At 45.7% G+C, this 16,461-nt stretch overlaps 1 protein-coding gene across 3 annotated transcripts in view; it reads right to left on the reverse strand.

Moving 5' to 3' along the window:
- MTAP (methylthioadenosine phosphorylase) overlaps nt 1-15,626 on the reverse strand; it is a 39,262-nt gene extending 23,636 nt beyond the window's left edge. For all 3 annotated transcript variants that reach the window (XM_019934905.3, XM_019934903.3, XM_019934902.3), the window contains exons 1-4: nt 15,494-15,626; nt 7,388-7,474; nt 6,140-6,198; nt 1,602-1,769 (exon numbers count right to left, since the gene is read on the reverse strand). In XM_019934905.3, coding sequence (XP_019790464.1) covers nt 1,602-1,769; nt 6,140-6,198; nt 7,388-7,474; nt 15,494-15,526 — 347 coding nt within the window. In that variant the 5' untranslated portion in view covers nt 15,527-15,626. The remainder of the gene's footprint in view (nt 1-1,601; nt 1,770-6,139; nt 6,199-7,387; nt 7,475-15,493) is intronic.
- Nucleotides 15,627-16,461: the final 835 nt, after the last annotated feature.

Below are 16,461 nucleotides of genomic sequence, written 5' to 3' on the forward strand. Positions count from 1 at the left end.
TTTATTAGGTTGAACCACATGAAATTACTGATATTCAACCATTTCTAGCTTACAGAACCGGCAATTTCATTTGGTTCAAGCTAATAGCTTCATTTCATCAGGTAACATTCAATGCTTCTGATGGACTAGGGAATATTTAAATACCTGAAAAGCAGAAGACACACAGAACAGGACTGAATAAACCTTCCTTCCATAACAGTCAAGGTAGGAGAGGCGTTGGGTACAGCGAGCCCAGAGTTAACAGACTGGAAGAGTAGGATGGACTGAGGTGATGGTCGGGGTGAATGGATGGGGGACGCTGATAGGAGCTACCAAGTGGCTTACTCTCTGTGGTTCTTCTCCCCACCGCTCTGGCTCAAGTAGCAGACTGCAGTTACCTGTCTCCATCCAGAGCATTCTGGGAAGTGGTTACTTCCCCCAGGAATGGGAGGTGGGGGCAGCAGGAGGATGGGATCCCTAGGAGACCACCCCTTTTCTTTTTTTTTTTTTTTTTTTTTGCGGTACGCGGGCCTCTCACTGTTGGGGCCTCTCCCGTTGCGGAGCACAGGCTCCGGATGCGCAGGCTCAGCGGCCATGGCTCACGGGCCCAGCTGCTCCGCAGCATGTGGGATCTTCCCGGACCGGGGCACGAACCCGTGTCCCCTGCATCGGCAGGCGGACTCTCAACCACTGCGCCACCAGGGAAGCCCCACCCCTTTTCTTATGACTTCTTCAACTACTTCTTTTTTTTTTTTTTCTTTGCGGTACGCGGGCCTCTCACTGTTGTGGCCTCTCCCGTTGCGGAGCACAGGCTCCGGACACGCAGGCTCAGCAGCTATGGCTCACGGGCCTAGCTGCTCCGCGGCATGTGGGATCTTCCCAGACCGGGGCACGAACCCATGTCCCCTGCATCGGCAGGCGGACTCTCAACCACTGCGCCACCAGGGGAGCCCTTCTTCAACTACTTCTAAATGCAGAGAAAGCCCAGGATCTTGGCAGTCCATTATTGTTCAATATTTTGGTACAGGAACATTGTAGATTCCTTGTGCAATTAAGTAACAGAAAATCCCTAGCTCAGGAACCAACTATTGATCTTAACATCACAAAAAGACAACCAGACATTACGTGCCTCCTGATATGATGCAGAAAGATTCTCACCAAGAATTCAAACTTGGTTCCAATCAGGCCTCCGGAGTTAAGCACTGGTTTACGGTAAACACAGGGGACAGGGGAAGACACTAAATGAGGCTTAAGGATGCAATCAGTAAAATCCAGCATGTGGGGAGACTATAGGACAAAAAAGAAAAAAAGCCTTCTCTGGACCCTCATTTCAACAAACCAACTACAAAAAAAAAGTCTGTGAGACAATAGGGAAAAAGAGAACACTGCCTAGACATCTAATACTAAGGAAATATTAACTAATTTGTTTTTTAAAAAGTTCTTTTAAAGTTACAAATTGATAAATGTTGAAGCTGGGAATTAGGAACTTGAGAGTTCATGATGATTCTTCTATTTTCTATCTGTGGGCCTGTGTCCCCTTTCCCACAAGTCCCCACACATTGTCCACTTGAGCTGAGAACGATTGTACAGGAGGAGCCTGAGCATTTTAGACGACTGCTCACCTGTCAATGAACTGATCAATAATGACGATATCGCCAGGCTGAATCTCTTCCTTCAAGGAACCGCAAGCTGTGGTCACTATGACATGTGTACAGCCCTCCTCCTTCAGAGCCCAGATGTTCGCCTGATAGTTGACTTTCGAAGGCATGATGGTATGCTGCCTCCCATGCCTAAGGAAAGAGAGTAAATATATTAAATATGGTAGAGGAGTGAGCAGGGCATTTTTTTTTTTTTTTTTTTTTTTTTTTTGGCAGTACGCGGGCCTCTCACTGCTGTGGCCTCTCCCGTTGCGGAGCACAGGCTCCGGATGCGCAGGCTCAGCGGCCATGGCTCACGGGCCCAGCCACTCCGTGGCATGTGGGATCCTCCCGGACCCGGGGCACGAACCCGTGTCCCCTGCATCGGCAGGTGGACTCTCAACCACTGCGCCACCAGGGAAGCCCGAGCAGGGCATTTTTAATACTCTTGGAAAAGAAAACTCATTTACAGCAGTGCCTTCCAGCCCTTCCCACCAAAATGCTTTCCTTGGCAGAGGAAGAGTGAGAACAGGCCAGGCAATAACCAGCCTACTTCAAGTATAAACTATGTGGTTTTAAAGTGCAGACTCGGGACTTCCCTGGTGGTGCAGTGATTAAGAATCTGCCTACCAGTGCAGGAGACATGGGTTCGAGCCCTGGTCCGGGAAGACCCCACATGCCGCGGAGCAACTAAGCCCATGCGCCACAACTACTGACCCTGCACTCTACAGCCCAAGAGCCAAAACTACCGAGCCCACGTGCCACAACTACTGAAGCCCACGCGCCTAGACCCCGTGCTCTGCAACAAGAGAAGCCACCGCAATGAGAAGCCTGTGCACCACAACGAAGAGTAGCCCCTGCTTGCCGCAACTAGAGAAAGCCCACACGCAGCAACAGAGACCCAACACAGCCGAAAATAAAAATAAATAAAGTGCAGACTCAATTTACATTTCATAGTTTACTTTCCTATCAAGAGTAGGTAATAGCTTACTTAGAATTCACTCTCCAGGAAAATATGCCATGTCTATCCTGTGGGGCACCAACACCCCAGAATCCGAGGCATCTGGTATCTCATAAGCCATGACACAGAAAACAAGAGGTGCCAAGGAAGAAACACCCAAAATAGAAACTCAAGTTTCCAGTCTCATCTCTCTATTCTTTTCTGCCTGATCACCCAAAGAAATTAATGAAACATTTAAAATATTAGATTTCCCAGTTGTTTATGATGACATCAGCAGGTATGGTCCAAGAATGGATCACCTCACTCATCATTACTGTTATGGGCTGAATTATGTCCCCTCCAAATTCGTAGGCTGAAATCCGAACCCCCAGTACATCAGAATGTGACCATATCTGGAGACAGGGTCTTTAATGAGGTAATTAAGTTAAAATGAAGTCATTAGAGTGGGTCCTAATCCAACACGAATGGCGTCCTTATAAAAAGACACAGACATACACAGAGAAGAACATGTGAAGATACAGGGAGAAGACAGTCAGGTACAAGCCAAAGAGAGGGGCCCGGAACAGATCCTTCCCTCCCAACCTCAGAAGGAACCAACCCTGCTGACCCCTTGATCTCTGACCTCTACCCTCCAGAACTGTGAGGAAACAAATTTCTGTTGCCACTCAGTCTGTGGCACCTTGTTATGGCAGCCCCAGCACACTTAACACAACCACTAATGATTTCGTGTCACGCTTCAAACAAAATCCAAACACTCTGCCATGGTGCTCGTATCATCTGGGCCCAGCCTACAAACAGCAACGTCAGTCCTTACCTTTATCCCTTCCCACCGGGGCTCAGCCTCACTGGCCTCGCTGCTTAGCTCCCACATCACCTCCCCAGAGGAGTGCTTTCCACGACCACTGCATCTCCATCACATCACTACCCCTTGACCTTATTTTTCTTTCTGGCACCTATTGGCCACTCAAACTATATATTTCCTTCTCAGTGTCCATCCTTCCCACTAGCATCAGCCCTGAGACGGTGAGGCCCTTATCTGTCTTCCCTGCTGGTGCCTAGAACTGGACTTGCCATATGAGTAGTTCAATCTGTTGGATGAAAAACTGAGTACTTACACACACACTCTTTCCCCCTATCTCTCTCACACACCCACACACACACCCACACCCACACACCCAGTGTGCCAGGAAACAGCCAGTAACGGGAACTTGATTTTTAAAATTACTTTTAAAAATTCACACGTTAGAGGGTATATTTATAAGCAGTATTTCACAGAGAGTTAAAATTATCCTGAGCTGCTTGAAAAAGTACGAACATCACAGGTAATGTTCTGCCACAGGAAGGCTAAGTGTCAAGAGACCAGTCGTCTTCACATGTGATAATATAGAAACAGGCTTTCAAGGAAGTAACAACACACAAAAATCTCACTTTGTACAATAATGATTAAAAGTTTGGGCTTTGAAGTAAAACTGCCTGGGTTCAAATCCTAGGTCTGCCACTTACTAGCTGTGTGACCTCATCAAAATCACTCAGCTTTCTCAGCCCCCCATTTTTTTTTTTTGATCTGTAAAATGGATAATAAAAAACCCTGCACCACAGGGTTGCTATCCAATATCCCTTGTATCATTCCATATTGTTTTTTTTTTTTTTTTTTTTTTTTTTTTTTTTTTTGCGGTACGCAGGCCTCTCACTGTCGTGGCCTCTCCCATTGCGGAGCACAGGCTCCCATATTGATATTTTGAAATAAACTTTAATGTCTCTTCTTCACCAACAACAGAATTAAGAATACGGAAATAATTTGTACATAATTGCAGACAAGCATTAGCATATGAGGGTTTTTACCCCAAGGTCATAAACGACCTCTCAGAAGGTGGAAGTCCATGAATGCCCAGAAAGTATGGTAGTCCCCGCTTATCCACAGGAAATGCGTTACAAGACCCCCCTGTGGCTGCTTGAAACTGCGTATAGTACTGACCTCTATATATGCTATGTTTTTTTCCTATACTAACAGGTGGGTGGTGTACACAGTGTGGATACGCTGGACAAAGGAATGATTCCTGACCCGAGCAGAGGGGGTGGGATGGCACAAGATTTAAAACTTATGAATTGTTTATTTCTAGACTTTTCCATTTAATACTTTTGGACCACAGTTGACTATGGGTAACTGAAACCGTGGATAAGAGGGGACTACTGTACATGCATTTTTTCTAAGGCTGGTCTCCAAATCTCTGATTAGATTTTCAAAAGAAATTCACATATCAAAAGGAGTTAAGAACCACTGCATAAAGTGGTTCACAGTCTGACACACTTCATTTCAGCTGGCAAGAGTATAAAACCTTCACCATGGGGCTACAACACGAACCATTTTCTCTTACAGTCTGGAAAAAATTAAGCGTTTCTCCAGCAATGACCACAGACCAACAAAGAAGGTTGCCTGAAATCAACCCTATGCGACCATCTAGAACTAAAATTTAGTTTTACTGGACTCAGCAAAGCCACTTCCGTTTCAAAAATGCAGTGTGGCAGACAGACCCTAGGGTGGTCTTCATTTTCATGCTCTGAATAATTCCTTCCTTCTCGACTGTGGGCGGACCTGAGATGCTTTCAACCAACAGAACACAGCGGAAGGTGCTGGGATTTACTCCCATGATCAGGCCCCAGCCTGCCAGCATGCACTACGTGGCCCTCCTGCTGGCCTTGCAGCAGTAAGCTGCTGTCTTGTGAACTGCCCACGGGGAGGGCCACAAAGCAGGGAACATGGACAGCCTCTAGGAGCGGACGGCCTCCGTCCTTCAACCCTGAGGAACTGAGTTCTGCCAACTCCTACATGAGCTTGAACGAGGACCTGGAGCTCCAGATAAGAACAAGCACTTAAATATACCCATGTGACACAATATTTACTTGTGTGACCCCGAAGAGGACCCAGATGAGCTGTGCCCACACTCGGGTTAGCTGGAAACTGTGGGATGATGTATGCTATTTCAGGCTGCTAAATTTGTGGTCATTTGTTATGCAGCAATAGAAAGCTAATACATGCAGTCTGACTAATTTCTAACTGTGTGATAAAATGACTTGCTCTTCTCTTTAGGGAACAGCACGAGCCTTGTCAATAAGGCAATAAGGGTGTAGACACCACCGAGAACCCACTTCAGTGACCTGAAACCCACTCCCCACAAATCTAGAACTATTACTACACAAGGGGTCATGAATGAAGCAGTTTTTCTCGATCTTGTTAACTAGAAGATAAAAGACAGAAAAGAACAAAAGAAAACATTTCCTCTTGCAGCTAGAACTGAAAGCAGAGCTTCAAGTTTAGTCAAATCATTGCATCACTCATTGGATTGTTCTAAACCTTTTCCCAACTTAAGGGGGGATAGGCAGGATCTTTAATCTCCAAAGTCAGTAAAACCTACCCTGAAACTGTAAGCGATAAAGATGACTCAGATGCTATGGCTCCACCGACACATTAAAAACTCATACCTGCATCATGACTCTTTTCATAATTTAAGTTAAATTTAAAATGTTCTTTAGTAGTAACATTCAAAAGCTTGAAATACGTTACCTTGCAAGAAGGACGCAATCAACATTCTTTATCTTCCCCAAAATTAAGGCATCAGAAGGCTGCACACAGTGAAAAATGGTTACAAGTCAGTGATTTAAAAACACATATAGAAACAATCAAAAAGCTGCCATTTCAATTGTTCATCTGTAGTAGGAGTCATAGAAACTTGGGGTCCGAGGGTATATTTCAAAGAAGTGAAAGAGTCTCGATTTGATGGATCAACTTAGTCACTCAATATTTACTGAGCCCTCTCTACCAGTACAGAGATTCGTAAGACTTAGAAGCGTGCGTGGGTAGGTACCATTTAGTAAGATCTATTTGTAGCAAGCACCCCTGGGGACTCTGATGCCACACTGATCATACACAGATGTGTCAAGGCTATTTGGCAGGTTCAAGAACAGGTGTGAGAGTGAAATGCAAAAGGAATAGGAGGCCCCTATCAGGGAATTTAAGAACTCAGCACTGGAACCGTTTGCTGTGTTAACCAGGTCTAAGATGGCCACAAGATGACCTCAGGTAATGGAGGAGAAAGTCTGAGAACCTAGGAGGTTAAGAAAACATGAGGCTAAGAAGTGAACAAGCTGACAGCAGGACTTGGAGGATACCGGATCAAATCTAAGGACTTGGCTGAAAAGGAGGGTTTGGTTGGGATTGCCAAATACAGGGATCTTCGTAGGAGGATCAGAGGAAACAGCATTTGGAAGTAGCCCTATGGAGTTAGGAGAAGGCAGACACCCTCACCCTAGCTGGGAGAACTAAACAGCCTCCTTTTAATAGAAAAGGAGGAGTGTTTTATTTCCAATTCAGTTATGCAGTTGTGTTCTCATTCCCCCCAAATCCCCCTTTGGGCCAGGGCTTACTAAGAAAAGGCCATTAGATATCTCCTCCCATTTGTTACAGACTGTGGTATGACCGATAGGCCCCAAATTAGAAGCTGATTTGAATGCAGTGATCTGGAGAGTACAGTTCCTGTGTTTGAAATGGGCATCTGGCTTCTAGGGATATAATTAAGAAATTATTTGTACACATTTAAAAGCCATGTTCTCAGTCGTCAAGTCCAAGGCAATCTCAGGGATACTGTCTCAGATGGCAGAGCCCAGTAACAGAAACTCGTGGCCTATCTCAGCCTGGGGCAGGCAGCCCTGTGCTGCCAAGACAAAAGCAATTTTTAAAAATTTTTTAACTTAAAAATCAAGCCAGCAAGGAGAAAGAAAAAAGCTAGTATGTCTCCACTAACTGGATATTAACCTTGCCAAATGGAGTGTCCACATATTTTTCGGTTCTTCCTTCTAAGATTTCTGGATCATCCAGGCCTGTCCCACCAATTATTCCAATCTGAAGGAGACAATAAAAAGATATCACATTTGATCAGTTTGCAGTAGAAACAAAATCACTATTTTAAGCAAATTCGTTTATCCATACTCATATGCTCTTCTCCATTCCTGGTAAGCCCTAGTTATTTTAAAAATCTGAACATTCCTGAAAAGCAATCATTTATTCAGCAAACATTCGAAAGCCTTCTATATTCCAGAAATAACCAAAGCATGAGTCACCTTTTCGGACTAAATCACATTTTTGCTGACTATCTAAATAACAAATTAGCATGGAAACGTACTTCAACTAGTTTAAATCATAAAGCCAAACCTAAAAATAGGTAAATATGGTTGGAGAAAGTACTTTCTAACCAATTTTATTATCTCTACTAAATACGTGATGGAATAAATGTTCAAAAAACAACTAGGATAGAAAATATTCAGCATTTCCATTTGGTAAGGATTTCTCCTCATTACCGCACTTGATAAAGAAACGAGAGATTTTCTTTCCTGTGCCACTAAAATCAGAGCTGTAAGGGATCACAGATAGAGGAATCTGGAATAGCATGAAAAGTTAACCTCTATATTTATGAAATCCAACTGTCATTCATATACATGTAAGTGTAAGTAAGTAATTCAAAGGTCTGTAGTTCCAAATTATTTTCAAGTGTCTTATTGCATTTTTCAGACATTAACTTAATTGTCCTCGTCTTCAGGAAGTAATCTGAGTCTAAAAACCCTGATATTACCCTATAGAGTTAATCTAATTTGATGATTAAGACACTTGAACAAAAACAATTACAAAGATAACTAAATATATTAACTAAACTGTTAACTAAAAATGAAATAACTGAAATCATTAGGAAGGTTTCCCTGGGTTGATACTTCCTAAAGGAAAAATACTATTTAAATTGTCAGCAACAGGCTACAGAGATGAAATAGAAACCTAATAAAAAGTCACCTGAGCATTTTTTTTTTCAATGAACAGCTTTAAATCTATTGTCACTTGAGTAAAATTTCTACTCAGCGGAAGTAGCTCCTTGAGAACAAAACTCCAAAGTTAAAAATTAACTGAACATCTGAATTAAATAATTTTGAGATCAGGTTACACAGTTGATTTATACTAGTATGTGGGAAAATAGTTACCTCTCTGGCCCTATTTCCTAGAAAAATAAATCAACGAAATAAGAAAAAGGGCGATTGAGTAAGATTTTTACAAAGAACTGCAGGTTACATGATTTAGTACTTGGAAAGCATCTCACGACTTCCTCAGGTGGCTAAACCAGTTTTTGAAGTTGCTGCCACCTTGTGGTACATTGTTGAAACCACAGCAGGTTACATATTCTACAGCAAGTCAACATTTTTCTTTGTTACAACTTAACATTGTAGGTAAAGACTAATCAATACAGGACTGCAGTTTTCAAATCAACAGAAGTGTTCACTTAAGTCAGTGGGTTTAAATTCATTTCAGTTCAGTAGAAATTTTTTAAATCGCACTATTTTATGAAATCCTAACCCATCCTCTAGCTGGTGTCTTTATTTTATCATTTCATGTAAGGCCAAAGCACCACAGATCATAGTTGGGATGGGGTAGGGGGTGCAATGAACTGTCCAGCCCATGTCATCACCTCAGACCGCCGAACTGAGCTGCTGACTTTGAAATTACTCTCAGCCTACCCTCTGGGGACTCTACTACTCATGGAAACGTCTGGTGTTTTTTTGCTTCCTTTTTTTTTAAAAATACTACCACTCTGACTTGGCTGTTTCTGGCCGTTCCCCTGGGCCATGCCATCTCGCATTCTGGATCTAACACTGGACTCAGACTCGTACATACAAAACAAACCAGACTTGGTTTTGAAACCACCTTCTGTTTAGGCAAGCCAGCCCAGCCTCACAGCAGTGAATAAGAAATGCCAGTTGGGGTCTTGCTGAAGTTCAGTGCCCTGGAGCCCACCCTCAGCAGCCCCAAGCTTCAGCCCAAACCACTCTGGCTGCATGATGACCATGCACTGGGTAGCTGCTAACTCAGCCCTCAGTGAGGAATATTTAGTACTGAGTGTGAGAACAAGAGCCGTTACAGCTCATCAGAAAGGCCAGGATGTGTTCTCTGGCACTGGAGTTATCTGCAGGAGAGCCCGTCCAGTCAAACTGGCTCAAGCTGTTTCTCAAAACCCATATCTTGGAAGGGACACAGGACAAGTGTAGCAACTGAGTACAGCCACACCAGGGAACTCAATCCCTAACCTTTTTCTTGCTGCAGACGGAGGCCAGCAGTGCCAAGATATGGCAATGTCGCCACCTGCTGGCTCCATGGTAAAGTATAACTATGGGACGAAACTCCCAAGCACCAGTGGCCTGTCATTCCCCTCCAGCCTCTAAATTCAAATGGTCAGCTCAGTACCTGCCTTGATAAAGTAACTGTGTCTTTGCATTTACATGTCACAGGCACTGTGGCCAAGTTCTCCAGGGGCCTTACCTCATTTAATTTTCACACAACCACCCTGTAAGATGGGCCCTATAGTGTAACACCCATTTTATAAAAGAGGAAAGAGAAACACAAAACTTAAAAGAAATTTGTCCAGAGAGCAAATTATAAAGAGCAAAGCTGGGATTGGAACCCAGGTCTTCCATACTCAACCACTATGATGTACTACCTCCCAGTATCCCCTGGAATCCTTGATAAACACCACAACCTATTAGAAATTTGTCTCCATGTTATGAAGAAACTGATCCTCAGAGTTCAAGTTCTGGACCAAGGTCACAGAGCAAGCATGGAAACAGCAACTCTGGGCACCTGAGTGAACCACCTTGGAAGGGAGGGGGCTGTCCATGCATGATCTCATGCATACTTACCAGGCTTCCTAGGCCAGAGGCATCGCCCTCAGTCCAAGCAGTCCTAGGAATGCTTAGGAAAAGTGTTCAAGGTCTGAGATGGAATTTCTGGGCCAATTCTGCCCAGCCAGGACTTCTTCACTACACAAAATAAAGTTCTGAAATAAGGACCCCCTGGTCCATCAAGGCCATTGCTAGATTTTAACAGCAAGTTGATTCATCCCACACTTTTCCACTTGCAGACCACCAAGTCAAACTCCTCAAAAAGAAGAGATGGTTTGACTTCCTCTCTGAGACTGTGTAAGCATTTTATCTAAATGTTGGCTTACCCAGCCAGAATGGTTACTTCCAACGATGCCAAAAGGGTTCACACCAACCCCTACCCTGTGTCCACTTCCCCTGGTACCAGCCACAGGAGATTTCACATACCCCACTTGGTTTCAACAGCCGCTCACCATCACTTTATACTACATGGAGGAACCTAGCACCCCATGAAGTGGAGAATTTCATTCTTTTCTTATGGCTAATATTCCATTGTGTATACATATACCACTTCTTTATCCTTTCATCTGCTCATGGGCACTTAGGTTGCTTCCATCAACATTTGTTATTTGTAGACTTTTTGATGATAGCCATTTTGACAGGTGTGAGATGATCTCATTGTGGTTTTGGTTTGCCTTTCTTTGATGATTAGCCATCATCAAAGGGCAGGATTTGACTATTTTTGGAAATAGAGTCTTTGAAGAGGTAATTAAAATTAAATGAGGTCTTGGTGGGGGGAGTGCTAATCCAAAATAACTTCAGGTTCAGAACATCTGTAGTTTTTATTTAACCAACCTCTCCTTGCAAAGTCAAGATATTATTCTAATGGGCAGACACCCTCTTTGAAGATACAGTTCACTTCCGGAAGTGGTCAGTGACTTTTTGAGGAGGATTTTCCTCAAAGCTTACTGTACTCTGTAGCACTCTCCTTCACTTGTAGAAGAACATAGGATTCTTCCTGGTGCTCCTCCTGGGTCAGCTGCTGGATACTAGAATCCCCAGGGGAGCTTTCAGTACCAAAGCCCAGGTCCCAGATTCCAGATATTCTAATTGAGCAAGACAGAGTTGTTATTTTTCTTAAAGCTCCTCAGGTGGTTCTAATGTGTAGCCATAATTGAACACCCTTGCTCTAGGGCCCAGATCATCAATTTCTAAAATCTGGGCTAGCTGAGCATCATAGGCTGAATAATGGCTCCTGCAAGAGAGCCTGTCAGCATTCTAATTACGAGAACCTGTGCATGTTACCTGTGTGATTAATGATTTTGAGATGGGGGGATGATTCTGGATTATCTGGGTGGACCCTAAATGTAATCACAAGGGTCCTTTTAATAAGGTCAAATGAGGAAGAAGGCGATGTGATGATGGAAGCAGGGGGAGAAAAGGCGATGTAATGTAGGGCCCAGAGCCAAGGAACGCTGGTGATCTCTAGAAGCCGGAAAAAGCAAGGAAACATTCTCCCTTAGATCCTCCAAGAGGACCTGCCCTATTGACATCTTGAGTTTAGCTCCATAGGACTCATTCTGGACTTGTGACTGCTAGAATTGTTAAGCGACTACACCTGTGTTGTTCTATGCCATCCAGTTTGTGGTGGTTGTGAGAGCAGCCAAGGAAACTAGTTCACTAAGAAACACCTGAGGAACTTGTTAAAAATGCAGATGCCCAGCCTTTTCAAAGCTCCATGGCCAATGGTTATCACATTTTAGCGGGTACCTGAATATACTGAGGCTCTTGAAAATCCAATTTGCTGCCCACCTCCCTATTTCAGATTCAGCAGGATTGGGGAAGGGCCCAAGAATTTGCATTTCTAACAAATTCCCAGGAGGGTGCAGATGCAGCACAGGCTTTGAGAACTACTGCTTTAGATGCTTTTGAGGCACAGACTAGAATACCATGATTATAATCACAATCAAAAAACCTTCCTCAGGGATTTCCCTGGTGGTGCAAGGGATAGGAATCCGCCTGCCAATGTAGGGGACACGGGTTCAATCCCTGGTCTGGGAAGATCCCACATGCCGCGGGGCAACTAAGCCTATGCGCCACAACTACTGAGCTTGAGCTCTAGAGCCCATGAGCCACAACTACTGAGCCCACGTGCCACAACTACTGAAACCTGTGTGCCTAGAGCCCGTGCCTCACAAGAGGAGCCACCTCAAGATGAAGCCCGCGCAACACAATGAAGACACAAAGCAGACACACACACACACACACACACACACACACACACACACACACACACACACACACACACACACAAAAACCCCTTTCTCAAAGTAACAACAGCAAAAAAGCCCCCATCTCTGTTTTTCTCTGCTGCTCAGGACACCAACCTGGCTGCTGCTTCATCTCCTCACCAGGCGGTCTCTGTCTCAGGGATTTACAGCCCAGGGGTCCTCAACCAAGTGCTGAGGCTCTCCTGAGAGGTGCCTGGAAATCCACGGGGAAATTTCTGGCTGCCACAATGACTGGAGGGAGTGCTACCAGCATTTTGTGGGGAGAGGGGACCCAGGATGTGTTCTATGTCCTACAATGCTCAGGACAGTTATACTAAGGGAGGAATTGTCGTACCCCAAATGGCATTGTGTCTCTAGGCAAAAAATGAAGGCTCATTGGTCATTTGGTTTCTGACTGGGGCCTGTGGGTTGTCTACCAGTTTCTGAAGGTCACTCAAGGACTTTCAGTGTGAAGGCCTTTGCTGGCCGCACTCAGCCATCGAAAAGGAGAGTTTCAAAGGCCTGTTCTCAACAGTCTAGACTTGCCCGTCCCCCTTAATATTGATACCATTTTGTTTATAGCCCACTACCCAACTATGATGGGACCATATCCCCTCCTTGTCATAGCAACCGTGTAAACAAGAGTTATTTTTAATCCCTCAGAGTAAAAGCTGGGCAGCTGCCTAGGGGAGCCATGGCCCATTACAGGAGCCCTCCGGAATGCCAGAGATCCGGTTCAGCCCTCTGCATGGCCAAGCATGCCACTGCCCGTGGCTGTTGCCGGAGGACACTGTCTCCCTGAGGTCCTCCCAGACAGTGGCTGCTACTAATACTATGGGAGAGTATCCACTGGGCATTCGGCAAGCAGCTTGCTTCATGCAAACACTCTACACTCCCCCTTCCTTAAGGCTGCATGGCCTTTGTCAACAGAATAAAACAGGGCACAGGGACCACATGTCAGATTTCAGAAATGGCTCACAACATGTAGTTGGCGGAATGCCAGGCTCTAGGCCAATTCTATCACTACCTAGGTCCAACTATAATTCTGGACTCCTTAGGTGACCTTTCTGGGCCTCAGCTTTATGTCCACAAAAAGAGGTTTGTGTGGTTATATGGTCTTAAGGAACACTCCAGCTCTATATTTTATGATCTGGGGATAGGATATGGTTTCCATTAGCTTATTTTGCTCTGGACACTAGCAGTTCATGTTTTCTATATAGGATGTTGCCTCAGCAGTCTGGCAGAAGTGGTGTAGGAATCATGGATTTGCAACAGCAAAATTATCACCTGTTCTAACCCCAAAGAGAGAAATCAGCAGGCAGGCCTAGCACTATTTGTACCTATTAATTTTATATTCAGCAGCTGGCCAAGAACAAAAATGTACATCATTCAATATTTACATCAGGGCTCTGATCACAGTGCCCATTCTGCACTTAAATGCACTGCACTAATCTTACAGGGAAACTGTGGTAGGGAGAATGCAAAACCAGGTTAAAGTGAGACTGTTTTAAATACCACCGCTCTCTATTTTTAATGTCACTTTAAGTGTATTCCTGTAAAGGAAAGGCAATAGTTTCCTGCCTGCCCACTGAAAACTGTGGCCTATCATAATTTAATTTTTGGAGAAAAGATGTTCAAAATTAATCTCATCTCCCTCACTCAGAAGCACTACCATTTAATAAGTTTCAGCCATGTGCTAGAAAGACAATACAATTCTAACGTCCCAGCAAACCCTGCAGTAATGTTCCCATTTTACTGAAATGAAAAAGAGCTTCATAAAAATTCTGCTTTGTTCTCCATGACTGATAAGGAAGAGGCATTCTACAATATTTGTTTAATGCAAGATTCTTTTCAAAATGGCAAAGGGAATACAGTATCTAAATGTGACTGCAACTCTCCCCAACCCACCCCCTGATATCAAGTGTCTGAAAGCTGCAAGGGCCTACTAAGCTAATCACTCTGGTTGATTACACACTGATCTCAGAGATTTGCCTTCTCCAGGGGGAACTGAACACAAAACGCGGAGTCAAGAGAGAGACTTGAAGGCGACGGGCCTTCCTATCTCACGGCCAAGAATTTCTAAAGCCAAACAAGTCAACTGAGTTTTTAGCTGATCATAAACAGCCTGGAAGAGATCTTAACTTTGATCCTGTTTATTTCTGTGGACTGGAATTCTACAGTCTCTCCCTGCGAGACATCAACCAGGAAGAAGTGCGTCAAAGCCCCAGGGAAACTTGTTGCAATCCTCGGAACTCGTGCCCTCCTCCGGCCAAAGCTCCCACTGCACAATGATGCCTTGTACCGAGACCTGTGAGGACCAAGGGCACAAGGAAACTGATCCCTAACTTTCAAGGTTGCCAGCAAAGCAGTTTAAAGCCAGAGGCCTCCAGAGAGTGGCCCAGCATTCCTATACTCCATTTCGGTGTTGTAAAAAACTCTCAAGAGTTCCTAAAGCAGAGAAGGCCTAAGTTTAGAACACACAAAAAAGCCGGAAGCTTGCAAAAGAGCAAGCATGCAGTTTTCCCACGTGGGCCGCGGGCAGAGAGCCAAGTCAGAGCGGAAGCTTTGAAGTCGGTCAGGGCTCAAGGAGTCCGTCTCAGCGGTTGCAGGTACCCACCCACCTGGCACACCCGCTAGACCCTGCCAGACGCATCTGCCCAGAAAGGTGCTCGGGAAGGGTTGGGCGCGGGCGCAGCACCGGTCCGCTGTCCCTCTCTCTTAAGTGCTTGCCTACCCGCTGCGCGCTGCGAGTGCAGCTGAGACCAAAGGTTGGGGGACGACTCTGCAATTGTTCCCTCTCTCCCGCTCGCCGCCCCTGGGCTAACCGGCCTCAGACCCTCCCCGCCGCGGCGGGGGCGCACTGGCTGGGCGCACGGCCCAGAGGCGCGGTCCCCCCGAGCGGGAGCGGGATCGTACAGGGCACGGAGGACCGCAGCAGCCGGAACGACTAATCTCACCTTCACGGCCGCGGGAGTGGCACCTGAGGCCATGGCTGCGCGAGGAAGGAGCGACGGCCTCGGGCGGGGTGGAGACGTGCAGCGGCGGAGCGAAGCGGTTTCAGGCGCTGGGCCCGGGGTTGACCAACGAGGTCCCGGGGGCGGCTGTGGCTCCTCCTCTTCCTCCCCGGGACAGCTGGATTGGCTGCTGGTGTGGGCTCTCCCCCGCCACCCCCCCACCTCAATTTGAGGTTCCAGTGTCCCGCCCCGTTTGCAGACCTTTCTGGTTCTCCGTTGATTTTTTTTCGACCCCCAGTTATAACTAACGGGCTCATGATAGAATAATGGAGACCGCTGATTGAGTACTTATGTTGTTCCAGACTCTGTGCTTTGCACTTTAATCAGCTCCGTTAACCATCACAAGAACGCTACAAAGAAGGAAGAGCAGCACTCCGGCTCCGCCTCGTCTCAGCTGCAAGCTCGGCCTTATCTGTAAAACCAGGCCCATTCTCGGTGCAGAAGTTCTCGCGGGAGGGAAAATCGTGGAGAGGAGGGAACAGGCTCTTCGCCAAGGTTACCTCCAGCTGCTAACGCGGGGCGGGGCGCGGTTGGCTCTTCTTATCACCGTGATCCAACCGGGGGTTTGCTCCTTTCTGTTAATTCGTGGGGGACAGAGCAGGGGAGGGGTTGACCCAAGACTCAGGGATGGCAAAAAGAAAATAAACAGAGTAACGTGCTGCTGGATAAGCTTTCTGACCTACAAACTCTGGCTGTTTGAGGTCAGGCTTTCAAGGGGATAAAATATTACCTAACTCCCAGCCTGGGTCAACAGGGCCGGGGCCATCTTTAACCTTACCCACACCAGCCAAAATCCAAGCCAACTAGATTTCAGAATCCAGACTCATGTCTTCATCACTCAGCACTGGCTGGTCACCCACCCCCCACCCCCCACCCCCGTTATACCAGCCCTTCACTGGGATAATCCCTTA

The sequence above is a fragment of the Tursiops truncatus genome, chromosome 6, assembly GCF_011762595.2.
Source record: "Tursiops truncatus isolate mTurTru1 chromosome 6, mTurTru1.mat.Y, whole genome shotgun sequence".
Classification (NCBI taxonomy): domain Eukaryota; kingdom Metazoa; phylum Chordata; class Mammalia; order Artiodactyla; family Delphinidae; genus Tursiops; species Tursiops truncatus.